The sequence below is a fragment of the Harpia harpyja genome, chromosome 2, assembly GCF_026419915.1.
Source record: "Harpia harpyja isolate bHarHar1 chromosome 2, bHarHar1 primary haplotype, whole genome shotgun sequence".
Lineage (NCBI taxonomy): Eukaryota > Metazoa > Chordata > Aves > Accipitriformes > Accipitridae > Harpia > Harpia harpyja.
Genome location: NC_068941.1, coordinates 4023159 through 4039791, shown reverse-complemented (window position 1 = coordinate 4039791; position 16633 = coordinate 4023159). Strand labels below are relative to the sequence as shown.

At 37.7% G+C, this 16633-nt stretch overlaps 1 protein-coding gene across 50 annotated transcripts in view; it reads right to left on the bottom strand.

Moving 5' to 3' along the window:
* The window catches only part of ANK2 (ankyrin 2), a 382844-nt gene that overhangs the window by 27377 nt on the left and 338834 nt on the right, over window positions 1-16633 (bottom strand). For 46 of the 50 annotated variants that reach the window (XM_052813238.1, XM_052813314.1, XM_052813229.1 and 43 more), the window contains 5 exons: window positions 12147-12375; window positions 9532-9657; window positions 7278-7400; window positions 5721-5753; window positions 2844-2865 (listed from right to left, as the gene is read on the bottom strand). In XM_052813238.1, coding sequence (XP_052669198.1) covers window positions 2844-2865; window positions 5721-5753; window positions 7278-7400; window positions 9532-9657; window positions 12147-12375 — 533 coding nt within the window. The remainder of the gene's footprint in view (window positions 1-2843; window positions 2866-5720; window positions 5754-7277; window positions 7401-9531; window positions 9658-12146; window positions 12376-16633) is intronic. The other 4 variants (XM_052813210.1, XM_052813358.1, XM_052813548.1 and 1 more) reach the window with 1 other exon arrangement.

Below are 16633 nucleotides of genomic sequence, written 5' to 3'. Positions count from 1 at the left end.
GCAAATGCTGCTGGGTATGTAGCTTCAGTTAAAAAACAATAGCTCTAAAAATCAATCATATAAATTAAAGGTACATGAAAATATTGTAAAACATACTGTGGTGAAATATTTGTCTTATCTGTGCAATCAATATACAGTAAGCTGGGTGTAGGTAATTCCCATTATGCCATAATTGCCTGCTGGGAATATTTAATTTCAGGAGGGTCTACTAGAAAATGTATATTGAACAGAATGAAACATTGGAGGACTGAAGCAAGTTATGAACAGAATGCAATGCTTAGAAATTATATTTTACATTTTTCTTTTAAAGGTAGTACATCACACAAAACTTCACACATTGCTGCACCCCAGTCTAAAAGTCAAAGCAGTAATGCAAATAAGGAGAACCTAAGTGATACATAATAATCTGTATTTCTTTGCAAAAAAATATCCATTTTGCTACACTATTCTCTTGGGTGTAATGAATGCTAAATGTTTGTGCTGTACGTTAATTACAACCAGATTTCTGGGACTGATTTTGGTGCTGGAAATTTGGTGCTGCTGGTTTTAGTGTGAACTGTCTAGCGCACACCAAAATGCTGTCTCGTAATTTTGTAGATTTGAAAACTAAAGTACAAATGTTTGTTTCTGAGAATAATTCTTTAGATTAAGTAGTACAGCTGAAACAAAAGATGCTGATAAAATCTCTCAGTTTATTATAGTGTTCTGGAGGTTTTGTTGTTTGATTTTGTCACTTGTTTCTCTTCTCAGTGGGAAATTGTTTTGGATTCAGCAGAGTGGATCTTGAAACTAAGTACCTCTAACTGCTAAGCTCTTCTGGGTCATGTTCTTGGCTTGCCCTCATTCTTTTGGATTCTTCTCATGAGAGCTGTTCACTTGCCTTAACTCTTCAGCAGACCGGGAAGGAACTGACTCTACGGCCAAAAGGTAAAGTCTCTAACACGCTTTTCAGAAACACCAGTTCTAATCCTGGTTCTGGCTGACACCTTTAAGGTCTATTCGTGAAGGTGAATTTGGCATTACTTTGACATGGGTGAGATTTTCTGCTTTGTCTCATAAATCCATTTCTCTTTACGTAAATAATTATGCCCAAACCAAGGACATGCACATGTGAGTCCTAGTTCTTACTGAACAGTACAACTACTGGCCAAAAAATCAGTCACTTTTATATTACCTCATTGCAATTAAAAGTTATTTAAAGTAAGGATGACCATTAGCAGAAGTATAAGGGAACTGGGCTAACTGCCTGGAAAGAAGTTGCTTGGTTGGAAGTATATTTTCCAGCAATTTGGATATCATGATGTGAGGCATTTCAGTGGTCTTTAAGCAGGCACTTGTTGGTCTCTTTCAGGTCTGTTAATTATACTGCTAATGATTCCTGGGAACAGTCTCTCTCTCTCTCTCTCTCTCACTCTCCTGCCTGCAGCTGTTCTACCTAATTCTCAAACTAATCCTCCATTAAGCCAAAGTAGGAGCAAAACTAAATTGCTATCTGACTGGTATTTTCATTTGTCCAGTATAAGAGTCACCCAAAATTCTAGCTCTATGCTACATTGAATTTAAACGAGTCTGTGACAGCCGCAACTGAGCAACCTCACCAAACGTGCATCTTGCCACCTTCCTTAGGGGGGTTGTACTGCATTGAGTAAATAAGTGTGTGGCAAGGGCAGCATTCACGCCCTTTTTCACCTGTACATTTTACTGTTCTGCTGAATTCACCTCCCATTTCCCATGGCCAAGGTGTGTCATGGGGCAACGGAAATTCCACTCTGCTGACTATATTATGGTGTGTCTTTTCCACCTTGATGAAATTGGTCCTCCTGGTGTAAATTAGAGCAAAACTCTGATATTAAGAATGTTGTTAATCACGGTGAATACTATGTCCCACCACATTATTAGCTATTTTGTCACCCTGATGTCTTTTATTCTCTAGATGAAGCATTTCTGCTTTAGAGATTATAGGGGAATGACCACCCACTTGATCTTCAGGATCATGGTGCTGTTGTCCTTCCAATTAAAACATCTAAGTAGTACATCAAGAATAAATAACCCTCAAAATGCAATGTAGAAAAAAAGGCAGGACACTGCACTTCAACCCAGAACCAAGACGGAAGTCATTCTTTTCCTAAACAGATTTAAGAAATCGCTGCGTTTGAAAACAGTTCTTCTTAGAGATACTCTTGAGACTGAATACATATTTGTTTGATCTGCATCTTCATTAAAGGAGATCTTTGGCATTGTGAACCACTCACCCTCAGTTTCTAATAATAATGGCCTGATTCTGTATATACAAAGGGTATATATGCTGTGCCAAGCTCAACAGTCATATTTCCAGTCATATTTCACCACAGTAAAGGGCTGGGGGCGGGGGGCGGGAGGGTTAAACAGCCTGATTACTTTGGACAGTATCACTTTTTTGCATGGCTGTATTTCATGAATTTAATGAAATATATTGGAGTATTAATTACACTTCCATTAAAAGTGATACTGTCATTTATCTCAAATATGAAGCAACAATGTGTGTCAACAAATGGACAAAACAAAAAAATGGAGGCATGAGCATTCATACAAGCAAAATAGCAATAGCAGGATCACTAGGGATGTCAAAGGAAAGTAAATGCTTAGATGAACTGTTTTAAACTGTATTACTTGTTAATTTATACATTAAAATGTATTTAATTGGATAGCTGCTTTGGTATTAAACTTTCTATTACATTTTTAAAATACTGATGCTATTAGCAATAGCAGTTAAAGCTTAGCTCTCTTTCATGCTTATCTTTATTTTTTAACCATCTTTCATACAAACTGCATTATAACATTTTCAAAAAAAAGGAAAATCTTACTTTTTTCTGAAGTCACATCAACCTGGAAGAGAAAAAAAGGGGGAAATTTAAAAGTTCAAATACAATCGATATACATAAAGTCACTAGTGAAATGGTACAGGTTCAAATCCACTAGATGTATGGAGACACACAGATTCCTTGACTTAAATGGAAACAAGAATGGATTTAAAACAACGGTAAAAGCATGGTATTATTTAGTGTTTCTAATAACAGAAAAATGGTTACTTTGCTATAGTTACGGTCAAGAGTAAATGCAAAATGTTGCAGTGTATTTTCTTTAAATGCAACTAGCAGTATAGAGGACTTCTGTGCTACTGGGTATGTTGTTGCATTGCTCTTAATTTATTTCTTCCTGTCTAAAGCAAGGAAGTCCAATATGGTCATGTGAAGGCATATGTCCCATCTGGAAGGGAACTAGTAAGCTTTATACATAGTTTCATTGTACATGTTCATTCTGAGATCATGGTTTGCGTTTTTGCCTCTCTACTTTGTGATGATGAAAAAAGCAGGTGCAGAAATGACCGCAGACTTGCTCCTGCCTAAGGCAAGAACTAGGACTTGATGTCACCGATAGCTATTCATACCTCTAAATGGAAGCAGTGATGGCCCTCAGAGGCCATCTTTTTTATTTTTCAGAGGTATTTGGGTATAGACTGTGTCCTACAGACAGACTGGAAAAGCCCTACAATTTTACTGTTACTCAAAAGAAAACATAGTCCTTCCCAGAAAAACATTTTAAAAAAATGCAATGTCAGACTATGAAAATTCAAGCAGCATGATTTTGAAGTTGCCTTGTAGTTTGACTTTTTTTCAGTCCTGCTAGCACAATCATTTGTCCACACAAGCAAAAAAAGACTTCTGTTGTGTAAATTTAGATAGGCAAAAGTATGTAAAGTTAGAAGGAGCACTAAACATTCAATTTCCTACACAAACTTGGGATGGTAGGATGACTGTGAGGAACGAAAATCAGTTATGCGGTTCTGTTGATACAATATACTGTGTACGTTAAAGCCCCCGAGATAGTTTTTTAGTGAGTGTTGAAAAGGTTTTACTTGTTTAAAAGTATTCTTTAAAAGATAAATGCAATATATTGTCTCAGCGAAAACGTTAACTAATTCTTGCATTTCCATAAACTGAAAACAAATACAAGTAAATCACTGGAACGCTTACATGTTCATACATGCCTTGCAATCATTTAGGCTCACGTTATTAAACTTCACACTTAGCAGTGTGTATTACAGATCCATAATAGCGTGAATTCCTCTGACGCACAGATCACCGTCCATGGTAACCTAGGAACCCTAGGACGCTTTAATTCCCCTTACTTTAAATTCCTTCAAATCAGTCTGGAATTATGTCAGCATACTCATTAATATTATTAACATAAAAATGAATAAAGTAAACAAAAAAATAACTTAAAATGGAAGGTGGTTTTAGCCATCAAAGAGGTTGTCCTTTTGTGCTTCAGTAAAAATATAAGAAGTCAACAATGTTTGGAAAAATGATTTTTTCAAAATCCTTTACACTGCTTTTACAGAGCATAGATGTGTTAGAAACAACTTTTGGGGACTTCACTGGGAGTGCATAAACAGCATTATAGAGGCTACAAGAATCAGTTTCATGCTTTCGGTACCAAACTGAATGATCACCTGATAAGAAATGTTACCTTCTGAATGAATATAGCGGGAATTAGCTTAAAAACCTTGGTCATGTTTTCACTTGACAGTGCCTGTATTTCAGCACTGAAACAGGAGTGGTAAATATTCCTGTATGATAATAGGAAACTGCAATCCATGCAACAAAACTTCTGAATTTTGTTTTGCAGTTCATGGAAAAGATGTCCGTCGTCTTTGGGGAGCAGGCTCTTCTCACAGTGCCGGCACTCTTACTTGTTTCCAACAGCTGAACATCATCAAAATGTGGGGATGCTTTTCTAACGTTACTCGTTCGTGTAGGGGTCAGACCTTAAGGAACAGCGATAACTGCCAGAAGGAGGCTGGGAATGTAGGGGGAGAGTTGGCCACATTTCTCCATTAAGATGCTATTCTCCAGTTTATGCTAAAGATGAAAACTCTGCACCTTTTACTTGGGGTAAACTTACTCGTAACTTCTGGGTTACCACTGATTCTGGACTGGACTTCAGTAATCCAACTCAGAAGTCTGTAAGATCCAGTCTATCGGATGTTATAAATGGACAAGATTTGTGAATTGCAGCCCTTTCAGGTATACAGGTAGTGCAGTCAATTGCAATCTGGTCCCAGACTCCCCCCGACCCTGGGGAACTCGCAGATGGAGGCAATTGTCGTATTTAGGTCTATTCCTCTGCCTCCGTTCCCTCCTACCCACCACCACTAACTAGAGGAAGCATATTCAGACCATGCTTGGGGGTATTAACAAAAAGTATACTGTGCCAATGAGCCACTGGTTCTGAATATGTTAGACAAGTCTAGTAGCAACCCTACATTATTTTTAGGATGCGGGATGGTTCTCAGAATCAGAAAAACCAATCCCGTTTCCCCTTTTTTGTGCTGCAGAGAATAAAGGTTAAAGAAATACACTTGTATGGCTTACTCTTGAGCAAAATAATTTTTAAATTACTAAGAAACTGTTTTGAAAGCAAGAAGAACTATTATACACCTCCAAAATCAGTGCATCTGAACCAGTAAAACTTTTACCATAGGGAAAGTTAAGCTCAGTAAATTCCCAAAGTGAGCCTGTGTGAGATCCTTTTAAGTGCACCCCTCTTCGTCGTTTTTGGAGCACTGAACTAACGATTTATATGCCTCTTTCGCTACAGATTTGATCTTCTAAGCTGTACCTGTTAGCTGTATTTTAGTAGTATGCATAAGCAATAACATGCTGTTATAGCAACATTACCTCCTCTTCTTGTTCTTGATCTGATTCTGATTCCTTTCAGTTCCAAAATGCCATGCAAAAAGAGAAGGGGAAAACAGAGCAGGCAAAATGCAATTTTTTTAGAAGAATAGAGTAGGAAAAGATAACTTCTGACAACATTTAACAGAAAAGAAGAAAACGGAGTACATTTCTGCAATTGATTTCTTACGTCAAAAAGCAGCAGAACTAAACTCAGTTTAAAACACAAAAGGCTACAGAATCAAGCAAATTACAAACAGAAAAGTTGATTCTGGATGTTAGACTTCTAGTGACCCTTATTTGTACCAAAACTTAAATATATACATGCTTTTGCACCCATAAATTAGCACGACTAACTACTTAAAGTAGTTAAGAACATTACCCATTTAAAGTTAAAAAATGTTGAGATGTGTTATTTTAAAATTATATAAAAATGCTATAACGAAGATTACATTAAATGCTAAAAATGCTGAGGAGAAAATGAACACCAACAGGCAAGATTTTGGGCAAACAGCCTAATACATTCCTAAAAGGCATGCAGCTCGTAATCTGACAAGGACAGTAAACAATCTGAGTTATGACAGAATAGCAATAAACTGACTCTTTCTAAGGAAACAAGTGCTTCTTAATATCTGATCTCACTTAAACAGAAATCAGGGGCACTCCCATCCAACTGGTCTCAATCTTGCTATTTATATAGAGTTTTCCTCTTTTTCTGCCCTCGATATTGGACCGTTTTCTTCCCCAGATACATTAAGAGCTGTTATAACAATATTCTGAAGAAAGACCGTTTACCTGATGTGACGTACTCAAAGATTCGTGAAAGATTTGATCACACGTAGGAAGAAGTCAGTGTAATATTAAAATCTAGTCCAAGACAATATTTTTGGCACTGCTACAAACGTTGCAAATTCTAGAGCTCATCTGCTACACTGTTATTGCTATCACCACAGATAAACAAGGCAGTTAACTAGAAATGCTATTGCAAAGCCCATTAGCTTGCAAATTGGCAAATGAAAAACACGACAAATAATTTTCAGTCCTTCTGTACTTCATACCTTAACAACATGATACGATCTACAGACATTATCCTTACGCTTTGTGAAACAGGTATGAATGGCAATTTCATCTCCAAAGAGGTGTCAGAAGACATGGTTAGACAGTCTGGGAAGCCTTCGGTAAAACAAAACATGAACGTAGAGGTACTCGCTGAGTCCCAGATCTGTCTTGCCCATGAACAGAATCTGGGTAAAATTTCTGTATGAAATCAGATTAGCATAGGTCTTGTGCAACACCAAATGAAACCATGGGAGCTATGTAGTGCAAATTGTATTTTCATCTCCCTTCTGCCCTATCTTCTGAGCCCTCAGAAAACATTCTATAACATCTTTAAACACTGGCATTAAGAGTACCAAACCCAAGAAACTGAAAGCCCTTGGGTGGTATTTATTCTTCTTTAAAATAACTGACTACAAAGCTTTAACGATATTTTGCCCTCCTACTCGTTTCTTGTTTATATTATAATGCTGATGACTACAGAACAGTATAATTTCACCGTACCTTTGCGTAAACAGGTAAAGTGATGTTTAAATTACATATGGCTTGATGAACGAGGCCTCTTGTAGATTTTGGCTCCTTCATGAATGATAATCGTCCACAGGGTTCTTGAGTGGTATCTCGCACCTGGTAGGGCAAACAGACAAGACGTTTAATCTGTTATTTTGCTATTTTGCCGTATAAGCTCCTTGTGCCACTCAAAACTATTTAGCAGAAAGAGGCTAGATGTGGGAGAAAAAGTCCATGTAAGCAAAAATAATGTGGTTTCTCTTTTTTTTTCCTGCTTGTTTGTAAACGTACATACAGATGTATTTGCGTGTCAAAGCGAGAGAAGACACGAGCGTGTACGTCCTTACGCATTAGAAACTCACTTAGTTAAAAGGCAGCCCTGACACTGTAATCACAGCCGTAAAAGAACAGGGACATTCCAGTATGTCCCGGTTTCAGCTGGGATAGAGTTAATTTTCTTCTTAGTATCTGGTACAGTGTGTTTTGGATTTAGTATGAGACTAATGTTGATAACACACTTGTTTTAGTTGTTGCTAAGCAGCTCTTTTGGCTCAGTGGCTGAAAACAGTTAAAGATTACATTTACAATTTCTTCTCTTGCAAAATGTTTTCTCAAATGTATTGATAAATCCTAGTGTTAGAATGAAGAAATTTGTTGGAATATATTTATAGGTGTGACCACTATTATCTACCAAAGATACTACATGATGCCATACTTTAAGATTTTGCAGTGAATCTTAAAAAAAATCTCTTTCACAGTTGTTAGTAGAAACAAGTGTAAGCACTTAGAGCTGAAGATACTGGTGATGTAGTTTTAGCTTTTGTACATAATATCAGGAGGATTACGTACGATACCACAAAAGAAATATAACTGAAAGCATTACCTCATTCTTAGTTTTCTGCACTGATAAAATGATACAGTTAGATAGATGCGTACTAACTTTATCAGATTGAAAATACTAGATGCAAAGACACACATGTTTTTGAACATAGCTTGGAAAATGCATCACGGAGAAAAACACGCAAAGCCAAAGGTAGGTGGGTGGCATAGATGAAGTTCTAAATTAAAACAAGCTTACAAAATATTGCTGGAAAGGAGGAAGAGAGTTTAAAAGTTGTCTAGCAGCACACAGCAAATGTAATACAATGAGGGAGGGGTTTGATTTTCTCCACCTTTTGGAAGATTCCATTCATAAAGCATTTCTCTCAAACTATTTTATGTAATGGTAATAGTGTCCTCTGTTGCAGTTGGGATGTCCCAGCAGAAGGGAAGGTTTGTGGGAAGAGGTTTGCAGTGCCCTCTGAGTCTCTGGCTCCGGAAGAGAAGGTGATGGTGGCTCGGTGGCAGCAGCCCTCTGCTCCTAGCAGAGACCACAGTGAGAGCACTTTTTTACATGACTTGCTGGTCCCTGCAGATCTCAGGAACAATGCAGATGAGCCCGTGGACCACGGTGTTTATGTCACTGGCTCTATAGCCAGGGCTAAAGCATTAGTTAATTTTGGATGAAAAGAGGTTTTTTGTTTTGGCTTTTGTTTTACAAACTTTCCTACTCACATAAAAGTTTTTAGAATAGAATAGTACAGTAGTACATACTACAGGGTTAAAATTAGGTTACAGATAGGAATTTATCAAAATTAATTACTTCCTTTTTCCTTTGTTCTCAAAAATACGGTAAAACCATGTCTTGAAATATCCAAAAAGGAGCCATGCTTTTCTTACTGTACTCCCAAGGAAGGTTTGCACTGCTACTGAAGGGAGGATGGTTGGTTGAAGAACAGTTATATCTGTATTTACACCCATGTGCACATTTACAAGTGTAGGGTACAACGATCATATTTGGATAGGTTTCTGCCAATTCTACAATGTTTTCTGACACTGTTTGGCAGTTTCCACATTTTTTCCTGCAATATATTGAACGATGATGCAGAAAAACAAACACGATAAAACTTGATCAGCTCATTAGATGATTAGGTAGAAAACAGGATTCCTAGAATTACCATTTTGGTATCTGAAAGAATGCTGTGGACACATGCATGTATAATAGAACACAGGCACAGATAGCTGTATTTAGAGAAAAATTTTACTAAACTTTACGTAGCCTCTTCTGGTTGTTTTAACCGCCCAAGTCAACATTTAATCCATTATCATAAAATAATTTGGAACTGTTCTTCAGTCTGCTAAGTTTACAATAAACTGTGCAGTAGACAAAAAATAAAAATATAATCCATAGCTCATATTATAACATTACCTTAACAAACAGAGGAAGTCTGTTTTCTTTGAAGGCAAAAAAACTGAATATATGATGTTGCCCACTCTTAGTCAGTGGCACCAAATTGCCAAAGCAGTCAACATAGATGGGTTTTCCTTCTAATACCTATTGGAAATGAAAAAGAATCAAAGCAGCAATCAATCACAGTGAGGTGGTTAGGATTTCTGCTTAAGCATAATGCTACAGTAGTTTCCATCAATTTCTTAAATTGCTAGGACTCGTCAGCATTTACAAGATTTGTTATGTTCAGTTACCTTAAATCTGTGGAAACATTTCAGATTATTAAATTCCAAATAGAATGCATTGTTAATTCAATAACAATAGCATGACACTGTAAATGTCAAAATGAGTATTTAGTGTCATGAATCTGGGCAAATTCTCAATCTATATTTTAATTAGGATTTTTTACGGGCTCTAATTTTAGCATTATTTGCTAACCTGGCCTCGTCATAACAGTCAAAGAAATATCTTCTTCAGCAATCAAATCAAAACTCCTTGTTTTGACTGGCAGGATAATAAGTCTGGGAAGATCATGAAGTTGCAGAGGACCTTTTTACCAATGCAGAAACTTTCTAAATTAGATTACCTGTGTGTTTAATATGCTTGCAACAGTCTGTTGCAGCAGGCAAAGACAGTGTGTATCAGTAGATTCTATTTATTTCAGCCGGATTTGTAAAGGCCTAGAGCTTTTGAGAGTCAGGCCTCAGGTAAATGCCTCTCTGAAACGCCTATATAATGATACTGCCTACGTCTTTGGATTGCTATTGTTATGGCCCCTCCACACGTTTAAATCTCACCAGTTTTGGAGACGTTCCCTTCAAATCGCCATTACATTAATTTCTCATCCTTACTTTCCAGAAATTCAGCCTTGTCATTCAGTTTTATAAGCCCATATTTTATCTAGCTGCTCTGCACAAGAAATGCCCGTCAGAGCTTCAGGAACAGTGAGGACAAATTTTTTTGGAAAAGAGACTATACTGAGCTGAAGAATATACCATACATCTAGTTAAAGCACTTTCAATTTGTCATCCCTTCTGAGGAAGCTGACAGAGCCAGAAAAACTGCATTTAGCAGGTAGTTTGCAGGATTCCACATAGGAAGGCTTTTGCCTGTTCAGCAACAGATTTAATTTTTTTTGTGTAAAGCAGAATGTTAATCAAGCCTGCTAATTTAACTTCTTGGTATGCAAAGATGCTGACAAAACGTGACTACTGTTGCCTGCCTTTTTGGTTAGTGATAACTCATTTATGGAGTTACTGGAAGTTGAGATTTACCTGTCTTTTTTGGCTTTGACTATCTCCCCTTTTCTCGCAACACCCACTTAGTATCAGGCTCAGGAACATAACTGTTCAGCAAAGACCACCACCCTCAAAACTCACTTTTACTCAGACATTCCTCTAAGAGGAAGCTATTAACGAAAAAATTCAAGGTGTCTCCTGGCAGTTTGCTACAGAGCTAATTAAAACTAAGTAATCACTGTAGGCCACCGCAGAAATGACTATGAGATACTTGAACTTAGGGCTAGCCTGCATCCCTAAAACTTAGTTTTTAGGCTGAGGAAGAAGTGCCTTTACAACACCTATCCACTACCCCTCAGCTTGCTGTGGACTGACTTACGTCTTCAGTCTTCTTGTGCACCTGAAACCCCAGCCAAGCAGTGCAAAATTCTTACAAAGTATTGCATTTTTGTTTAATAAAAGCCATGAGCAATGTCTCCTGCTTGCATAACTAGCCATCTCCAATAGATTTCATAATAGTTAGTTGGCAGTAGCTGCTCTAGTTCTGAATCTGAATTAAAGAAATGCTGACCCTGACACCAGGGAACAGGAGGACAAAGAACCTGAAACTGCTGGACTAAATGGTAACGCCCAACTTCATTTTATTACCTGATTTCCTGGCATAAAATCAGCCCAGATTCTAAGTACAACTGTTTAACAGGTCCACCATAAAAAAAAAAAGCGTCTTGGGAAACCAGATTCTTTCAATTCGGTTTTGTGCTATAGGTTTTCTAAGCCTTAGTCCCATAACAGAGAGCCGAGACTCAGCCAGCCCACTTCCATATTTACTATCTCCTTGAATCCAGCTTAAGGTTCCTGCTACCTATTTTTTTTAATTGCCGAGGACTACCCTGAGAACACATCAGATGTCCTATTTGAATGCCAACAATGCTATGGAGAAAGCAAAAATGGTATTACCAAAGTCCGACAGGGAATTCCTTTCTAACTTCTGATAACCAGCTGATCGATTTCCTTGTGGGCGAAGCGCACAATTACCTTCCACCTTGGGAGGTTGGCCAGAAGACCCAAATGCAGTCAGCTGAATATAGGTAACCTTCCCACCAACCCTGTGGACTACGAGATCAGCAATTGCCCATTGGCAATAGGATTTCATCGCTTAGATCTGGCAGCTACTTTTCACTTACATCTGACTGAAGTCAAAGTTTCCATCTTAGCATGATGCATGATACTGCATCATGACAGTACTTGTTGGCACTCTTAGTTTTTAGGACTTCTAGCAAATAGAAGGCAGAAAATACTAGCTTAAAAACAGACATGAGAAAATGGAGAAAATGGATTAAGATTCTTCTACGGTACCTCTACATCCCTGCTTCTGGCAACTTCAGCGAAATTTTCTTGTTGTTCTAGAGTTTTATCCACCTTGTCATCTGTCATGCAAAAACATCTTAACCGTGCTTCAATGGGATCATGTGACTTGGCAAACACCACAAATTTGGCCATGTAGGGGACACAGATAATCTCTCTGTACACTTGGGAAGCAAAAGTAACAGATTCTTGTGTCTGTCGACAGTCTATCAACCAAAATCTGTAAAACAAAGTGAGGAATTGCATAATCAGCACAGAAAGATTTAAGCAAGAAAATGATATGTTTTCCCATCTTGGCAGCATTAGCTGGTAACCACACCAATTGTATATGACAAGTAAAAAAAAAAAATAGCTACCATTTGGGAAGAATGGCCTAAGAATGCTCATGGTACCCCCTATGCATTTAGGAGCATGAAGCAAAATCAACAGGGAAAGTATTTGGGCCAGAACTTGCTCTCCTCAATGCCAGATGCAAACCCTTCGCAGGGTCTCCTGCTGCACAAATTCCAGGCCATTGTTTGCCTTTCTGATAAGATCTCACTCAGCTGGAAGCTTATTTGCTTCCAAGTACATGACTGTCTTTTAAAGGCTTTAAGAAGTTCACTTGTCCTGTGGCAGTCTCATACACCTTCTCTGAAGATTTAAATACGTGAACCTTTCCATATTATTGTGTTTATGAAATGTATGTATATATCACATTTACGTTTATAGTATTTAAACAATTATTGATGGCTTACCAAATCAAGAAATTCTGGAAATTCATCACAGTATGCAATAAATGTTTTTTCTTCTATTCAAGTTGGCTATGGCCTAACTGTGTTTTCATCTGAATTGATTCCTTATGTTTCCTGCCTCTTACAAGAAATAAATCTCTTCTAGAATAAGCTCAGGAGTCTCTGTTTTCCATCACTTTCAACAGTTTCTGATGACATTTGAAATGGTGATTGATCTTTCTTACCACCATTCTTCTAGACCTGCCCAAAAGGTCTCTCAATTTATTCTTGTTTATCACATGTCATTATTTGATTTCTATGCAGAATATAAGTAGAGAAGTGTGTACTGAAAGTGTACGGTTCAGATTTCCCCCTAACTGTGACTCTACAATATGTGCCTTTCATCTAGAGAAATACAGGTACTTTTTGACAGCTGGTTGCTGCTAAACATCTGATGATGCAGAAGAGAGTAATATTCCATAAAAATCTTACTAAAATGGCTTGTATCTAGTCATATGCTGAGCATGTCATTTCTCTTCAAGGTTATGACCAAATTGTTAAACTACAGAGTGGGCAACTTCATCCTTTTCTCTTTAGCCCTCTGAAACCTTCCTAAGCGTTGTACAATTTTCTGTTTGTTAAGCGCTGGACACATCAGTATACCACGGTGGGGTGTTAGTGAACTGTGTCCAAACTTCTGACGTGACAGGGACGCTGTGAAAGTTTCCTGATTTTTATTGATGAGGAACAGGAGACTGAAACAGCTTTTGGCGTATGTTGGTAATCCTTCTGTCTGTTCTTGGACCTCCATCTCCAACAGGTGAAATATAAAGCTGCCTTGCCCAAAACACTTGTTTTATTTCTACCATCTAGCTTAAAGGTTAGCAATACATTCCTTACATACAATATAAAAAACTGAGGGTCTTTAGGTGAATGTAAATGATTTTGTCCACTGTGTTACACTGCATGTAAAATCAGAAATTATGTCGATTTAGTCAGGGACTTTTAACTTTGATTTTGTGGTAAGTTTTTGTTATGCCTATTGAAGACCAGTGATATATATATTTCTAAGTCTGAGCCATATTATATTTTGAAGACCCTGAAAGCAGACGTGTCCACATCTGATTCCTACTACCCTTGCCTCACAGAGGCTGCGATCATCACTGACTCGCTGTTCATCGTGGCTTCTAACGTGCGGTTTTACTGACAGCATCTTTCTAATGTGCATGCTGAATCTTCTCCACCAGTGGTTCCCAGTCTGTGACACATGGACCACAAGTCAAATGTAAACATGTTCAAAGCAACAGGCAAACACTACTGGAATAAATTACTTCCTCCACCCAGTGTGAAGGAAGGATCTGCCACCACTATTTCATTCAGGTACTACCATGACAGAGAAATACTTAAGATTACAGGGTAAGGTCATAAGTTGTCCGATTTCACCAACATAATTATTATAAATGAACATCTACCTTTTATGAAGTATTGCTAGTGCATGTGAATTGGAGCAAACCACCTCAAAACTTATCAAACGTGCACAGTTACTTAAAACATGCCATGGATGTTGCAACTCAGGTCTAGAACTTCAGCTTCCAGAACAGGTCCTCTTGTGACAAAATGACCCTCCACTTCACTGAAAACTACAGGTTCTTTAGCCTTTCCTTGGGCCATTCAGGCCAGGACGACATTGCGCAGTAATAAAAATTTACGGAATTTCCTTAAACCTTTCGTAAAGACAACTGAATTGTTATTTTGCAAAGATAACAACTTTCACTTAAAATAATTTTACTTCTACTCCCAAAATGTAACAGCAGAAATGCACCAAGCATTTTAGGAGGAGCAACACGTATTGCCTTCTTTCTCAAATATCACTTCATTTAGCTGCTCTGTGGAGCCGATGACATTTCTTTTAAATAAAATTCACGGCGTGGGTGGAAAGCATGCTTGAGTTTGACACCCGCAGGATGGAGACGGAAGTCATGAGAGGTCAAAGACACCTCAAAAGCTGATATAATCTACAGGGGGCTTATTACTTACTGTAGATTATATGGTATTATAACCCACAAAGCATACCTTTCAAGTGTGATTTCTCTGGTCTTACTCATCTGCGGTTCAATAATAGCGAGTTTCATGCTGTGCTTATCTTTAGAACATTTAGCAAACACACTGGTTAAAAAACAGGCTGATGACATTTGAAAGACAGAAGGCGTGTTTGGTACATAAAGGCTCTGCATACTGCTACTTTCCTTTTCATGTGTGGGAGAATTATGCTATGCTGGACTCAAACTGGAGAGGCTATATCCTCTGAGAAATCACCATATGCTCAAATGATTTGCTGTCATACACCAGGGCCTAAAAAGCCCAAACAGATACTAATTTTTTTGAAAAGCTGCGGCTCAGGAAATGGAAAACAGCTATGCCTCAAAGTCTGCAGTTTAATTCACGTGTATTTTAGACAAACGTATCTCTTTTCCAAGCTCCGACATTTGGGATGCTAGTCTTATGAATGGGAAAATTGTTCTCCATTACTAATGATTTAACTCGACATAAACAAATTACTGTGAATAGCAAACAGTTGGGAATCAGCTGATTCTCAGCGCGGCCCAGGGGTAGATGCACTTTTAGACCAGGGCGCAAGTGAAGAAATTCAAGTTAGCTTGTCCTTCAGCAAAGAAGGTAATTAATTCTCTGACTATAAATACATGAAAAATCCCATTTTCTAACTTTAACAGCATTTAAAATCATGTTTGGATTCAAGTAGTCTGTTGAACATTCATTTAGCTTAAAAAGAAGAGGTAGAACCCATTAAAATCTCTACATGGGACCCCGCCTATATCACAGACCATTAGCAATAGTAATCAATTTTAATGTCATCATCAGGATTAGGAAACATCCGCTACTAATATGCATTGTAGTTCCATAAACTATCACCCTCATTCTGGCTGTGTTTCAGGTGTAGCCCTGCTGGGGACTTCACAATTTTAGGGACTTTGACCTCTCAAACTTTGCATCTAGTCAACACATCTAGTTCTTAAATTAATCGTTAATTTATCCCGTTAAACAGAGCACTGCAGGTAGCAGATGAGAGCTAAAACACGCTTTAAGATCTCCCTCTTGTGGTCACTGCTGTTAAATAAAAATGTTTAGTTGAACTGAAAAGTAGCATACATAAGCAAAGCATCCAACTTAATGGGAAGAAAGCCATTTCTGAACTGAGAAAGTATAGAAAAATACTTTATTTCGCCTAATGTTAAAGTTATACTGTAGATTGGATTGCAAGAGCTGCACTTATTTTAATCATTTCATTAAATAGCAAACCTGATCTAATAGTAATAACTGCTCTGGACACTGAATGTTTGCACTGAAGGAAATTCAATGAATTTCACGGGCAAGTTATCCAAGTTTTTTTTGTTGTTGTTTGTTTTGGTTTGGTGGTTTTTTGTTTGTTTTTGGTTTTGTTTTTTTTTGTAACTACCCATCCTAAATTTAATACCTTCCAGGTCATGGACTGCATGTCCTGTTACAGAGAAGGAGATTTCTGAGCATTTCTGTGATATAAATCTTGGACAGTATACAAACTAAAATACATACATACTTTTTTTTTTTTTTTAAATATGAAATTCTGTTTTCAGAAAGACAGCAGTTGAATCTTATCACAAGAACAGATGGTTGGAAGAGATTCTTCTAGATCACAGTTTGGTACACCTACAGGCCTTTCTGCTTGATTTCTCATTTGTTGGATATTCTGGACGTAACATCTTTTAT